The 16,080-nt window shown below is 41.8% G+C and overlaps 1 protein-coding gene across 1 annotated transcript in view; it reads left to right on the forward strand.

Annotated features, from left to right (window-relative positions):
- The window catches only part of LOC138947724 (uncharacterized), a 100,950-nt gene that overhangs the window by 13,080 nt on the left and 71,790 nt on the right, over nt 1–16,080 (forward strand). The window contains exons 6-15 of the mRNA XM_070319263.1: nt 1,663–1,721; nt 2,233–2,432; nt 5,514–5,645; nt 5,750–5,868; nt 7,173–7,234; nt 9,154–9,317; nt 9,643–9,733; nt 10,258–10,274; nt 11,815–12,069; nt 13,684–13,800. Of these exons, the coding sequence (XP_070175364.1) occupies nt 1,663–1,721; nt 2,233–2,432; nt 5,514–5,645; nt 5,750–5,868; nt 7,173–7,234; nt 9,154–9,317; nt 9,643–9,733; nt 10,258–10,274; nt 11,815–12,069; nt 13,684–13,800 (1,216 nt within the window). The remainder of the gene's footprint in view (nt 1–1,662; nt 1,722–2,232; nt 2,433–5,513; nt 5,646–5,749; nt 5,869–7,172; nt 7,235–9,153; nt 9,318–9,642; nt 9,734–10,257; nt 10,275–11,814; nt 12,070–13,683; nt 13,801–16,080) is intronic.

Raw genomic sequence — 16,080 nt, forward strand, 5'->3', positions numbered from 1 at the left:
AAATTTTATTGGCTTCAATTTTCAAAGAAGAATTTGTCTTGCGCTTGGGAGAAAGTAAGACTATAACATATAAAAACAGCATTCATATCACATTTCATGTATCACACACAGTAATCACTAGTATAAGCCTACAATTATCACATTTGTACCTGTATCATACATGCAAATAAATAGTATCACATTTCCACGTATCACACACAATATATACATTACATAACATACAGCAAGCTTCCATCTCCCGCGCCCCCCCCAACATACTTCTTCACTTCAAACACATCAATACGAACAACTTTTCGACCCACAGTTCGCACAATCTTCCAGCTTTCACTCAAGGCATGTAAATACATATTATAACAATACTTTCTCAAATATAGATTAACGCACACAAGAAGGTACCAACAGACACTCACGAGTTCGAATCACGGCTCACTGCATGTCGCCAGTTCACTTCCTTGTCTCGCTGAATCAACACACCCAGATGCCAACACACACCTTTCACTGAAGATGGCAACACAATGCCAACACACACCTTTCATGTTTCTCCCCGAGAAACCCTTCCGCCTTTAGCGGAAACAACCGTCGTCAGCCACGACCGGTAACGATGAAGACTCCCCTCGTCTAGTCATCTGCGCCGATGTAGGCCCTTGCTCGCCACCATCGTCCCGCGCTTCTCCCGTGTAAAGACCCTCCCTTACACGCCATGGAAATCCCTCATGGAAACTCCTAAAGAATTTAACCAAGTCTTAATACAACATTCTCTAAAACCATCTCTTCTTCCAAACGTTCATGTACCACTCATACATTCTCGTTCATTCCACGTTCACATTCCGTCCACATTCAATATCCAAACTAATACTTAATCTATGAATAACACTCCCCATACAAAGCATGACCGTCTTAAACATAACATAAATGCGTAGCAATTATGTTCAAGAAATTCCCCATGAAAAACCGTGATACAATTACATCAAGAATTCTCTCAAAGCTTCACACTAAGATTTGGTGCACTTTGTATACACTAACCTTTCCACTGCAGCTATGTATTCCAACGTCAATAATATACAACATAGTAAATCATTTACCTTAAGAGACCCGTCTCTTGAAAGAGTACTTGTTCCCAGAACAAGTCTGACACGCGGCGACAACCTTCCCGGTTGAAAATCTCAAACGCTGTGACGTTATTTACCCCAGACCAGCTACATGTCTCAAACACAGCTCATCTCAAGCTAAAGCCAGTTTTGCGTGGAACACACGAAACACGTGAATAACGCCAGTCCGGTCAGCTACGCATCGCCTCTACAACATTTAGGGAGGTTAAAAACACGACGTGGTTTCACCTCACAAATATGCTACTCACATCTTTGTGACACACACACACACATACACACACACACACACACACACACACACACACACACACACACACACACACACAATAGAAAACACACACACACCCAATAGAAACACACACACACACACACACACACACACACACACACACACACACACACACACACACATTCATATGTAATGAGCACTTCGAATAAATGTGATATGAATGTGATCAACGATTTGCATATTAGAAGAAAATTCCAGTGTGTTAATATGCGATTTATTGTGCCATGCGTGTGACTCAAGAGTCATTGGACTTGTGTTTTTCAGTTTTCGCAAGAATTCAACGGTTTGGAAGGATACAAGACTTTGCAAGTTCTTGAATTCAGGTAACTGCAGGTTACTTCTTATCAGTGATAGCATGGTGTTTATATCCTCCTGTTTTGGATTGTCCCTTTTCGTAGAAGTAACTCCTATAATTGGAATCTCCAGAAAAAAAATGTCTTCCAATTTTAATTTCAGTAAATTCCAACAAACTTTAAGACCTTGTCTGCTTGCTGATTTTCTAAGATTGTTGGAGGTTTAAAAGATGGGTTAGGGGTCCGGGGGAAGATTCTAAAGTTATACTAATAATCACGCATTCAGGGGTTTTCAGAGACATTGATCAGCTAGTTAAATTTGACTGTATCAAAGTCTTTCTATAATGAATGCTTTCTGCAAAGGATAATACTTCCGTTGCGTCAACACGAACCGTTTAGACATGTAAATGTAGAGACGTAAACAGCAAGGGACAACACACACTGTTTAACAAATGTTTTTTTTAAATTATTTTGAAATGGACGTAAACGGCAAGACACAACACACCCTGAAACAAATTGTAATTTTATATTTTATCGACAGGGATGCTGACAGCAAAACAAAAGTTGTGTACCCCCTCTTCTTTACCACTGACGTCACAGACGCTACCACAGTTGGCGTGGCTGAGAGAGTTCTGTCCCTTGAGAGGAAAGGCCAACTGGAGATAGGCAGTCAGTTCTACACGTTTGTAGGACTCACGGGCGTTTTCTCCACACTGGCAGACACACACACTACAAATGACGGTGAGTGACATCACAGATACTGGATAAGGACGACAAGCATAAGAGTCATAAGATTGTAGATAGTCCTGTGAGGTTACCAGGACGACAAGGATAAGATTGTAGATAGTCCTGTGAGGTTACCAGGACGACAAGGATACGATTCTATATAGGTGTGTGAGGTTACCAGGACGACAAGGATAAGATTGTATATAGTCCCGTGAGGTTACCAGGACGAAAAGGATAAGATTCTATATAGGTGTGTGAGGTTACCAGGACGACAAGGATAAGATTGTATATAGTCCCGTGAGGTTACCAGGACGAAAAGGATAAGATTCTATATAGGTGTGTGAGGTAAACAGGACGACAAGGATACGATTGTATATAGTCCTGTGAGGTTACCCTCATTGAAATTCGGACTGCTTTCTCACTGGGGAAAGCGAGCTGCCATTCAATACGGCGCTATCCATTTTGGGGGGTCTTTTCCCAGCATTCGTGTTTTCATGAGACTTTTGCTGTTTAACAGAGATATCTTCTTCAACGGAATTAAGATGTAACGTTCTCAGTGTTCGATAGATGATGTTCAGACATAACGCTGTGGGGTTTGTATGGCTTGTGAAAGAGAGAATACTCTTGCTCTTATTGAGGCAACCTTTCCCGCACGGCACTATAGGCCAGTTACTAGAGAGGGATGTGTCTGAAACACTTCGACAAGGAGCGCGTGTGGAAAGTTTCACCAAGCTGGAGGACTGGGTGGCCGAGTGGTAACGCACTTGCGCTCGGAAGCGAGAGGTTGCGAGTTCGACCCTGGGTCAGGGCGTTAGCAATTTTCTCCCACCTTTCCTAACCTAGGTGGTGGGTTCAAGTGCTAGTCTTTCGGATGAGACGAAAAACCGAGGTCCCTTCGTGTACACTACATTGGGGTGTGCACGTTAAAGATCCCACGATTGACAAAAGGGTCTTTCCTGGCAAAATTGTATAGGCATAGATAAAAAATGTCCACCAAAATACCCGTGTGACTTGTAATAATAGGCAGTGAAAAGTAGGATATGCGCCGAAATGGCTGCGATCTGCTGGCCGATGTGAATGCGTGATGTATTGTGTACAAAAAAAATCCTTCTCACACGGCATAAATAAATCCCTGCGCCTTGAATATGTGCGCGATATAAATTGCATAAAATAAAAATAAAAACATAAAAAAATAAATCCCTGCGCTTAGAACTGTACCCACGGAATACGCGCGATATAAGCCTCATATTGATTGATTGATTGAAGTGTATTCACTCTTTCACAACAAATACAAACCCGATATATTTATATCCGGAGGTTCGCCTATAAACGATATGTTTGGGTAATACGCTGCCAAGAAGAAGAAAAAGGAAAAAAAATTCTAGCAACTTCCCAGTTAATAATAAAGAAATTCAGATTTTCGACCACAATACGTATCAGGTACGGTTTTCGCCATTATGAAAAAGTCAATACTGTGACGAAAACAACCGCTGTATATTGCCTTTTGAATTGCACAAGATGATAGCCTCCCCTGGAGACCATTTCGTCCATTTGTTTTGTCTTGTGTGTTATGATTTTTGATTGAATGTTTAACTTAGTTCTTCAAGAAGTCAAGGGGTTGTAACGTCCTCAGTGGCCAATGGACGACATGTCTTTGTAATACGTTGTCCAAAAACCCAGCAATTCTGGCAACTTTCCTTTCGTGTTAACTGGTTTAATTCCTCTCAATAAGCGAGATGGACTGGAAGGGTTTGTTAGTTTATATGTGTTGGTCATATCGTACGACTTTGTTAAGTCTTCTCAATAAGCGTGATGGACTAAAAAGGTTAATTTGTTAGTTTATTTTTGTTGGTCATATCATATCAAACCGAGTGTCTACCAGACGGCAAAGTCAAAACAAACACGTCGCGTAAAGCGAAAATACAACATTTAGTCAAGCTCAGTCGAACTCACAGAATGAAACTGAACGCATTGCATTTTTTTCCGCAAGACCGTACACTCGTAGCATCGTCTGTCCACCGCTCGTGGCAAAGGCAGTGAAATTAACAATCCAGAAAAGCGCGGTAGCGGTTGCGCTGAGGAGGATAGCACGCTTTTCTATATCTCTATTCTTTTTAACTCTCTGAAATTGTGTTTTTAATCCAAACATATCATATCTATATACACCACGACCCTCGTCTCGATTCCCCCTCTATGTTAAAGGCACAGTAAGCCTTCCGTAAACCATCACAGAGCTCCCCGAGCGTCTACATACAGTACAAGCATACTTCCATTTAAACGCTCACCGAATGGGAACATCCTGGCTGCTTTCTGTCGATCGTGAGAAATTTTGAAAGATTTTATTTTCGTGGACTTGGTCCTCTACAACAATGGCGCCTCGTTTTGGTGCTGGACGGCTGTTATGAATATTCAATACCGGAAATCACGCCCGGACAGTAAGCCTCCCGTAAACCATCCCAGATACTGTCAGGCTTTTACACACAGTACAAACACCCTTCCATTTGAACGCTCACAAAACGGGAACATCCTAGCATGTGCCCTACGTAAAGAGCGCGCGTGTGTGTGTGTGTGTGTGTGTGTGTGTGTGTGTGTGTGTGTGCGTGCGTGCGTGCGTGCGTGCGTGCGTGCGTGCGTGTGTGTGTGTGTGTGTGTGTGTGGGTGTGGTGTGGTGTGTGTGTGTGTGTGTGTGTGTTTATGCTTCCTTGTAACATAACGTTCAGTACAATTCAGCCTCAGCTCGCTAAATTAGATTTCCTCGCGGCGAGAATTGCCTAAGAAACGCTACTTTCTCGTCACACGCGCCAAATCTAGCGTCTAAGAAACGGAAGACTGGCTAAACAAGAGCAGTACAAAACAGTGAAAGGGGGAAGGCCCAGCGACTTTGCTCTGCCTGCTTCTGTGATTTAGGTCAGCACGTGTTTTGTGAGGAATTGTGTAATATTGCGGCACACACTAGGCAGTCTCTGGTTATACGCTTAAGAGCAGATCGACATGGTATGTCGTAGGACTCTGTTAAGTCCTCTCAATAAGCGTGATGGACTGAACAGGTTTGTTTGTTTATGTACTTGTTATATCGTACGCCTATGTCTGTTTCAGCGGTGGACTGGTGTAGCTCTGACAAGCTCAACACATGTGCCAGCGACAAGGAGTGTAAGGATGGGGGTACAGACCCGCGATACTCTTGTGATTGCAAGCAAGGATCCGTCGATGGCAATGGGGAGTGTGTGGGTAAGTTCATGAAAGTGTTTCTGTGTGCACCCCCCATCATCCACTATTCCCAAGGTTTGGTTAAAAACATTTCTGACTTCCGTTTGTGTTATTTCGTTTTTCAGAGTTAAAGAGCTACAATTGTGAACTGGTTATCAACGTCACCATAACCAATTTGACTGACATCCTTGCCAACAACGCCTCCGGTGAATACAGGAATCTGGAAGACAACGTCAAAGACGAGGTGGGCAATGAGAGTGTTCCAGAGCCGTTGGGTGCTTCAGTTTTCTAGTGTGTGCATTCAATGCAACATCACTCCTTTTCTCTCTCTGTCTCTTTCTGACTCTCTCTCCTCTCTCTCTCACCCTCTCTCTCTCTCTCTCTCTCTCTCTCTCTCTCTCCCTCTCTCTCACGAACAGCTACATTCTGAAGATGTTTCTAGCAAGAATGCATTGCTATCACTAACCTCTATATATTTTGTTGATGATGATAATGATGTCGACGATGATGATGAGGTTGTTGTTGTGTGTGTGTGTGTGCGTGTGTGTGTGTGTGTGTGTGTGTGTGTGTGTGTGTGTGTGTGTGTGTGTGTGCGTGTGTGTGTGTGTGTCTGCGTGTGTATGTGTGTGTGCGTGCGTATATGTCTGTGTGTGTGTGCGTGTGTGTGTGTGTGCGCATATGTGTGTGTGTGTATATATATGTATGTGTGTGTGTGTGTGTGTGTGTGTGTGTGTGTGTATATATGTGTGTGTGAGTGTGTGTGTGTTGTATTGAGTGCGAACGTGATTGCAGGCATGCGGCGCGCGTGTGTGTGCGAGTCGACTTTTCTTTTCCTTTGTATTATATTGACATACATGTACATTTCAATGTTCTATCATGCATTATGTATTCGTATAGGTAATGTTGTAATTAGTAATACTGTATGATTGCGATTGACAATTGTCCGTTTATTGTCTTTATTTTTATGTCTTAGTTTAGCAGGGACAGATTGTAAGACTAGGCGTGAGCCTAAAATCTCCATCCTTGAGTAATAAAGTTCGTTCGTTCGTTCGTTCGTTCTCTCTCTCTCTCTCTCTCTCTCTCTCTCTCTCTCTCTCTCTCTCTCTCTCTCTCTCTCTCTCTCTCTCTCTCTCTCTCTCTCTCAATCCCCCCTCCCTCTCTCTCTCTCTCTTCCTCTTTCCTCCTCTCTCTCTCTCTGCATGTATGTATGTATGTATGTATGTATGTATGTATGTATGTATGTATGTATGTATGTATGTATGTATGTATGTATGTATGTATGTATGTATGTATGCATGTATGTATGTATGTATGTATGTGTATATATGTATGTATGTATGTATGTATGTATGTGTATGTATGTGTGTGTGTGTGTGTGTGTGTGTGTGTGTGTGTGTGTGTGTGTGTGTGTGTGTACGTTTTGGTGGGTTCTGTTTATGTTTTCTATTGAAACAAGGATGAATCGACTTATCCGTCGACTCTTCTTCTTATGATTTGTTTTTCATTGAACAACAAAGCTTAATATTGTCGTATAATGTTTTCTTTCAGTTATCCGCAGAACTAAAGAAGACAATCATCGGGCTACTCGAAGTCATCATCAAATCGATGAGGTAAGGGTTCTCCTGGGCTTTTCTGCTGTTCTTGTTGTTTTTCTGAACTGCGGTGACAAAGAATTTGCATGCGTCAAACAACATTTTGTTTAACGTTATGGGTGCAAACCTGTTATATTTGATTGTAGAAACAACCACATGTAGCTGACTAAGAACGGTACTATTTAACGTAAGTTGATGACTGCTAGAATATAATAAAAGTTAAAGAAAGTAAACTTACTTGTTAAGTTGTTTGGGAATGGCCCAAGACCTTAACAAATATGAGAAAATCCGGTCTTGATGGGAAGGAGCCTTCAAAGTGGAGGTTGTTTGTTTGTTTGTTCGGTCATGGGCTGAAACTCCCACGGCTTTTACGTGTATGACCGTTTTTACCCCGCCATTTAGGCAGCCATACGCCGCTTTCGGAGGAAGCATGCTGGGTATTTTCGTGTTTCTATTACCCACCGAACTCTGACATGGATTACAGGATCTTTTTCGTGTGCACTTGGTCTTGTGCTTGCGTGTACACACGGGGGTGTTCGGACACCGAGGAGAGTCTGCACACTAAGTTGACTCTGAGAAATAAATCTCTCGCCGAACGTGGGGACGAACTCACGCTGACAGCGGCCAACTGGATACAAATCCAGCGCGCTACCGACTGAGCTACATCCCCGCCCTAAAGTGGAGGTTATTCTAGATACATTATGAACAAAAGGGGTTTCAAAGGGGGGTGGGGGTAGGGTGGGGGTAGGGTGGGGGGTGCTTTGTTGTACTGACAATGTCATCGCATCGGGAGACACCCTTTTTCAAGGCAAACACAAAGTATTCAGAAGAAGAAAACAAGTCGCGTAAGGCGAAAATACAATATTTAGTCAAGTAGCTGCCATTTTTCAGCAAGACCGTATACTCGTAGCATCGTCAGTCCACCGCTCATGGCAAAGGCAGTGAAATTGACAAGAAGAGCGGGGTAGTAGTTGCGCTAAGAAGGATAGCACGCTTTTCTGTACCTCTCTTTGTTTTAACTTTCTGAGCGTGTTTTTAATCCAAACATATCATATCTATATGTTTTTGGAATCAGGAGCCGACAAGGAATAAGATGAAAGTGTTTTTAAATTGATTTGGACAATTTAATTTTGATAATAATTTTTATATATTTAATTTTCAGAGCTTGTTTTTAATCCGAATATAACATATTTATATGTTTTTGGAATCAGCAAATGATGGAAAATAAGATAAACGTAAATTTGGATTGTTTTATAAATTTTTATTTTTTTTTACAATTTTCAGATTTTTAATGACCAAAGTCATTAATTAATTTTTAAGCCACCAAGCTGAAATGCAATACCGAACCCCGGGCTTCGTCGAAGATTACTGGACCAAAATTTCAACCAATTTGGTTGAAAAATGAGGGCGTGACAGTGCCGCCTCAACTTTCACGAAAAGCCGGATATGACGTCATCAAAGACATTTATCAAAAAAATGAAAAAAATGTATGGGGATTTCATACCCAGGAACTCTCATGTCAAATTTCATAAAGATCGGTCCAGTAGTTTAGTCTGAATCGCTCTACACACACACACACACAGACACACAGACACACACACACACACACGCACATACACCACGACCCTCGTTTCGATTCCCCCTCGATGTTAAAATATTTAGTCAAAACTTGACTAAATATAAAAAGACTGCATGGCGATTTTGTATTTTTGTTTTTCGAAGAATTAATTTTGCAGATTGACGCTGATGTCAGTTACAAAATTGAAAAGCAAAAACAAGACAAAACTCAGTGCAGAAAGCAACCATATTGTAGATATTTGCTAGTCGTTTGAGTGGCCCTCATCGCTTGCAAAAAGCCTCGCCACACCAGTGTTGGTTTGTACGTTGATTTACAAGGAAAGAAATGTAAACTCTGCACTGTCTGTGTCCCTCATTAGGCCTGGGAGCCTGATCACAGAGGCCGAGGTGGTGGTGAACACGGCGAAGGAAGAAGACTCTGACGCCTCCGCGGCTTTAGCGTTCGTGGGACTGAAGGAAGCTGAGCTCAACATCAGCAACGAGCTGGGACAAGTGTCTAAACTTACCGTCAATGATGTGCTAGGTAAACAGGGTTTGGGTCAGGGGAATCGGGGTGGGGGGTGGGGATAGAAGGTGTGTGTGTGTGTGTGTGTGTGTGTGTGTGTGTGTGTGTGTGTGTGTGTGTGTGTGTGTGTGTGTGTGTGTGTGTGTGTGTGGGCAAAGGGGATGATGTGTGTGTGTGTGTGTGTGTGTGTGCGTGTGTGTGTGTGTGTAGGCAAGGGGGATGATGTATGTGTGTGTGTGTGTGTGTGTGTGTGTGTGTGTGTGTGTGTGTGTGTGTGTGTGTGTGTGTAGGCAAGGGGGATGATGTGTGTGCGTGCGTTTACAACTTTCCTGTTTATCCGCAGTGTCAGACAACCCATGTGACATCTATACCGCCTGTAATACCTCGGCCAGTTCTTGCGCCATCAACAGCACTGACAATCGCCCCTACTGTCGGTGAGTACAGATATACTTTATATCGTTATTGTTTTCTTCTTGCACCGTCAACAGCACTGACGATCGCCCCATCTGTCGGTGAGTACAGATATACTTTATATCGTGATTGTTGTCTTAGGTTCATGCAGGGACGTATACACCCTTTGTTCCTTTCCTGCGTTGCGGTCGTAGCCGGTACTGACGAAGAAAGCCCTTTCTGAACCCAGCTTACTCTAAGATCTTGTTATTTTTGTATTTATTTGTTTTAGATGTTTTATTTTTGAAATAAAATACATGCAGACCTTCTAAGGTCCATATGCTAACGCAGTGGATGTTTAGTTTTTCTTTCTTCTGAGTGGTTTTATTTCTGAGCGCAGTGTGGTACCTGTTGATTAGAACCTCAATGTTTCTGTGCTGTCTCATTCTAATTGTAAAGTTACTTTCTTTTTGTGAACTTCCGCATAATCATTGCGAGTTCAGAGTGCGAATTTATTTTGTGACAAACATACACTAACTATTTTTATTTTGCGGTTGTTGTGTTTCAGACCAATCGAGGAAGAGGGTAAGTGACGCTTATATCTCATTTCTGTAAAGATAGATTCCTTTCCGTACGACCATTTTGTAACTCATCATGCATTCATCCAGGCCTTTACATTGGGTGAGGGCATATCCTTCCTCTTGGGCACATACCAAAAATAAACAGCCTGGCTGCTTTGTGAGCAGAAATAAACAGCCTGGCTGCTTTGTGAGCAGAAATAAACAGCCTGGCTGCTTTGTGAGCAGAAATAAACAGCCTGGCTGCTTTGTGAGCAGAAATAAACAGCCTGGCTGCTTTGTGAGCAGAAATAAACAGCCTGGCTGCTTTGTGAGCAGAATGGGCGTGTTTGTAGAGGTTACATGCCGAGTCTCAGTGATTATTAAAAATAATGGTCGAAGTTAGCGGATCCTTTCTTCAGTTATTCAAAGAAAAGAGGAGTTTTTTTGCGAAAGTTTGATCGAATCCTATTCACTCAACCAGTCAACCTGCGCAGGCGATCGATTAATGCGCGGTTGTATAGTTCCGTGCAAATCATTCCATTCTGTTAACACTTCTTGTTTTCCTATTTTGGACTAAAATCAAGTACACAGATATGCTGTTATTCTGCCGTGGCGGCAAAGGCAGATATTGTGTGTTCTGTATATGTTTTGGTATCGCTTAGGATAATGTTCTTTCGTCAAATGGGACTTGCAGAAGAACTTTTGCACCCGTGTTCCAACGTTAAAATCTGTATGAAGTTCAGTTTTCTGGGAAAAGTAGTGTATGAAACCGCTTTATGTTGTTTAAATTGATGAGATGTGTGCATTTGGTTGCGTGTGATCTGTTTATTAAATGAAATATTGTTGAAAACTGACCGTCGGATTGCAGTCTGTTGTCGAAGAAACTGAGTGAAAAGAAATTTGAAAGGGGAACTACTCTTGTCGCTAGACAAAGTATGAGAGTTACTTGCCTTGGGAATTTGCTTGTGATGAACGTTTGTGCACAGCAGATCTAGATTCAGAAAACAACCAAACTCATGGATTTTATATGGAGATTCATGTGTTCAAGCCTGTAGTTGTTAATTTAAATGCGGTATGTTTGTATTGTTTGCTCCAGAGATGTATACTTCGTACATTAGAGCGTTCGGAACTTTTCAGTCGCAATAGTACGGTAGTACCGACGCAGAACAGCTTCTCAACCCATTGCGCTATCGAGGATTCAGGCTGTTGCTGGGTCGTTATTTGTTTGGTTGCTGGGTGTTTATCGAAAAATAACTAGCTCTATACAAGTTTACAGAGGTAAAGAAGCAGAGGGGGGAATAAGCTAAATTAACATCCATGAATGCCAGAGAATGCCAGAAAGAACAAACAGACTAGGGATTTACGTGCTAATTGTTTTTTTTTAGTAAGACAACTTATCCACACGTGTTCCTTGTCCACGTGTTTCAGACACCCCCCTCGCTAGTGATCGCCCCGTCAATTGTTTGTCTCATTAAAAGCAAGGGTATTCACCTTTTCACAACCAATTCAAACCCGACAGAGTTATTTTCGGAATTCGTCAATTCCTTGTTTGACATTGTCAACAGAGTGCCAGGACAACAAGTTCGGAACAAACTGCAGCAGTGACTGTACGTGCGGCGCAACCGGCACTGCTTCCTGTGACAAGGTGAACGGTACTTGCTACTGCAAGCCGGGCTGGACAGGGCTCAACTGCACAGATGATGTTGATGAGTGTACGAGCAACCCGTGTCCTGCGAATTCCACGTGCAATAACACTGACGACAGCTATGACTGCATGTGCAATACAGGCTTTGAGGACAAGGGCGATGGAAACTGTACAGGTAGGTATTCAGGACTCTGACATGGTTTATTATAGACGGGGATATGACCCGTTTTAACTGATAAACGTAATAGGGGAGACCGGGGCTAGTCCGCCTACTTTTATGCTTTTGGTAGCATAACTGGCGAGTTTGATGAACTAGAAGACTGATTTTTTATTTTACATCAAGACAAATGTGTAGCTGATATCAATGTGCAGACAGTTTTTATGTGCGCATGAACATTTGTTGTACATACTGCTTTAAGTAGACCTACCCTAACGTAGGCGAACTTGCCCCAAGTCGGGGTAAGTCCGCCTACAGGGTGGGGCAAGTCCGCCGCTCTCATCCCATAGTATGTACAAGACTAGTAGTGGGCAAGCTTTAGTGGGAAAGCTTTTTTAATTCCCTTCAATATTCAGGTTCAAAAATGCCAATGACAAAATACGAAAGAATGTAACACAAAATTACGTTAGGGGAGACCGGGGCTAGTCCGCCTACTTTTATGCTTTTGGTAGCATAACTGGCGAGGAGACCGGGGCTAGTCCGCCTACTTTTATGCTTTTTGTAGCATAACTGGCGAGTTTGATGAACTAGAAGACTGATTTTTTATTTTACATCAAGACAAATGTGTAGCTGATATCAATGTGCAGACAGTTTTTATGTTCGCATGAACATGTGTTGTACATACTGCTCACGGCGGACATGCCCCATGACAAATAGGCGGACTTGCCCCCGCACGGGCAGGCAACTCTAGTGCCAGATAGCGAGCACAACATGGGAAGGAAGAAGCAAAACTTTTGTCAGAACTCGACCTTAATTAACGCACTTTCACTCGACACCAAGACTAAGTATTTGTTCTCAGAGGTAATGCATCAAAACCTAAGTCAACTCCAATGCATTCATGTTACAAAAATGAAGAAAAACACTTTTTGTAATCTGTACTGAGGATATGGCGGGAAGAAGGGACACCACTCTCACATGGTGTGAATAACTAAAAGGTGGCAAACGTAAGAATAAACAGACAAAGACGGATATGCCCCGGGGGCGGACTAGCCCCGGTCTCCCCTACAAAGAAAGTCTCTGTCTGTCTGTCTGTCTGTCTGTCTGTCTGTCTGTCTGTCTGTCTGTCTGTGCGTCATTTATTATAAAATTTTCGAATAGTGTACAATATGTTTCGTTCAGCAATTTTTTTTTTTACTGCTGTCTTCCTACTAGTGAGATTTTACTTGTGTGTGAATGTATGTGTACTGTAGAGTAATCCCTCATCGAGTGAGGGATGGATGTAATAGAGAAATGACTCCATTGCCTTAAAAAGAACATATATCTGACCTTATTAACGCTCCCCTCACTCGATATCAACTGAACTTAACATTTTATCTTATCTTCACATCTTATCTAATGTTATGTTATCTTATCTTATGTTGTCTTGTCCTGTCTTATCTTATCTTATCTTATCTTATCTTATCTTATCTTATCTTTAAAAAACCTGGACTTAACCAAACTTAAGTCAACTTATCTTATTTTATCTTATCGTAACTTAATTTTACTTGTGTTATCTCCATTGAACTTTAATAAGAATGTCCCCCTAGGATATCAAACTGTTTGTGAAAACTCACTTGTGTGTGTGTTCAACAGATCGCGACGAGTGCCTCGACAAGAGTGACAACTGCACCCAAGAGTGCACCAACAATGTTGGAGGGTTCACATGCACCTGTCGCCCTGGTTACAATGGTGATGGCTACACATGTACAGGTAAGGCTCAGTGTGAATACTCTTGCAAACCACCACAGCCCTATCCAAGCTTTTACACGGGGTACGAGTATCTTGGACACATTGCATTCTACGCTAAGAACGTTTGTGCACATGTGGGTGTTTGTGCTAAATTAAACGAAATTGAATCAGCAAAATAATTGTGCTATGTACAAAGAACATCTTGGTGTCGATTTGCGGTATGTATCCTAGTGGAAGGATACCCTCATGATATAGACAGCCATGGATCAGTCCTGCTTTTTACATGGGCTGTTTTTAAGACCTGGCTTCTTATTCAACTTTTGTTAAACGGTGTACAATTCGTGTCCATAGATCAAGTTCAAAACAAACTGCAGCAGTGTCTGTACGTGAATAGAGCAAATAAAACGACAGAGATATTTGATATAAAGTCACTTTTCTCCCATTTCTTGCGACACGAATCGGTATGCAATCCTGTGTTCAATCGTTTGCCCAAAAATGCATTGGATTTCCCATTTGGCTGGCAACACGGCTACGTATGCTTGTGTTTAGTCATATTTTGGATAGTTATGTGACTGTTTTGACAGTTTATATCCTTATCTGCGAGTAAAAAGACAAATCGTTGCTTCAAAGGTGCTTGGGTGCGCTCTGCATCTTTGATTATTATAGGAGGAAGAAGGTAGAGGTGACATTGGGTCAGTATTTGTGTTGAAGACTTTGAATTCCCTTGAATGCTGTTTGTGACTGATATTAACAGCTATTGTGTTTTCAGCGTAGCAATCGGGTCCGATATTTAGACGAGACAAGTATAATGCCGACGAGTCGAAGACGAGTCGGATTATACTTGTTCGAGTCTAAATATCGGAGCCTATTGCTTCGCTGAAAACACAATAGCGATTATATAGCTGTTATGACCTTGATTTGTTGTTCCAAACTTACAAAATGACAGTTTTTGCGTCGATGCGTTGATCTCAGGTTTTGATAGCAGACAAACTTCTTACGCGCATCATGTTCGCGCAGACATGCACACCGCTACACGCTTTCTGACTTTGGAAGAAAAACTGACTCCAAGTGCATTCGATTTCACAACACAGTTGTTGAAACAGCTTTTTATTAGTTTATTTGTATGCAACAAACAGAAGTTTAAGGTTTTTAATTTTGAAAAAGGCTAATAATGAAGAAAATCAAAACATAACATCAACGGAAAACTAGAAACAACTGAAGAACTATTCACGACTTTTGCTCCATTTTTAGTCTTTTTGACCAACAGACACTTTCTTATCAAGGGAGGTAAACATGTATGCACACACCGGTTTCGCTTGAGAACAGCTTTCGCATTCAACCTCACTGGAATGTTGTTACCCGGTCAAATTAAAGTGGTTAACTTATTTAAGGGATAAATCCGGACACATTTTATTGAAAATTAATGCAACTGGTGGTGAAATTTAATAGTTTGCATCCCAAAATTCGATTCCTTCGAAACCGTTTCATCGAGTGGTTACGTCCCTTGAATGAGAAGGGAATTTGTCTGCTACTGACTGAACCTGAGATCAACGCAAGCATTGTCATTTTGCCAGTTTAGAACAAGAAAGCAAGGTCAGAAATGCAATATAAACGCTAGTGTGTTTTTAGCGTAGCAATAAAGTCCGATATTTAGACTCGAACAAGCATAATGCGACTCGTCTTCGACTCGTATGCATTAAACTTGTCTCGTCATGAAGCGATTTTTTCAACCTCAATTAAAATACGTTTTTTAAACGACTTCATGAATGTTAGTACCTGGGGTTGATCATCAATACTTTGAGAGGGGAGGTGGGGTATTTAGTGTGGAGTTACGAGATACGAAAAGCCGAATGCGAAAGCTTGTGTCAGGCAACTGAACTCAGTCACACAAAAACGGCTGTTCCGTTTTACTCCCCTGTTTGTACTACATCTTTCGACTTTGGGCATTTTGTGGTGTTTAGGGACAGAAAATAATTGGTTTAGTCCTGTTTCATCGGGAAGTTAGCAGAAAAGGGTATGCTATCGACATTTGTAAAGCTGAAAAACATTCCCGAGAAGAATTTCAAGTTGTCAGTGTATGCTGTTGTTGATAGAAACATCGCCGCGTGGTACAGATGGGTAAACCGGAACCATGAGTCTTTGTTATTGACAATATGCTTTTGGATATTGAGAAAAATGGCCGACTTCCGTAGCATTATGCTTTGATGATCGGAAGAGACCATCCAATCACAGCCCCCGAATTCCCCCACGTGTTCATCAGAATAGCTATATTCATACATATTTACACAATTTCTATCTCGA

This window comes from Littorina saxatilis, linkage group LG14, assembly GCF_037325665.1.
Source record: "Littorina saxatilis isolate snail1 linkage group LG14, US_GU_Lsax_2.0, whole genome shotgun sequence".
Taxonomy (NCBI): Eukaryota; Metazoa; Mollusca; class Gastropoda; order Littorinimorpha; family Littorinidae; genus Littorina; species Littorina saxatilis.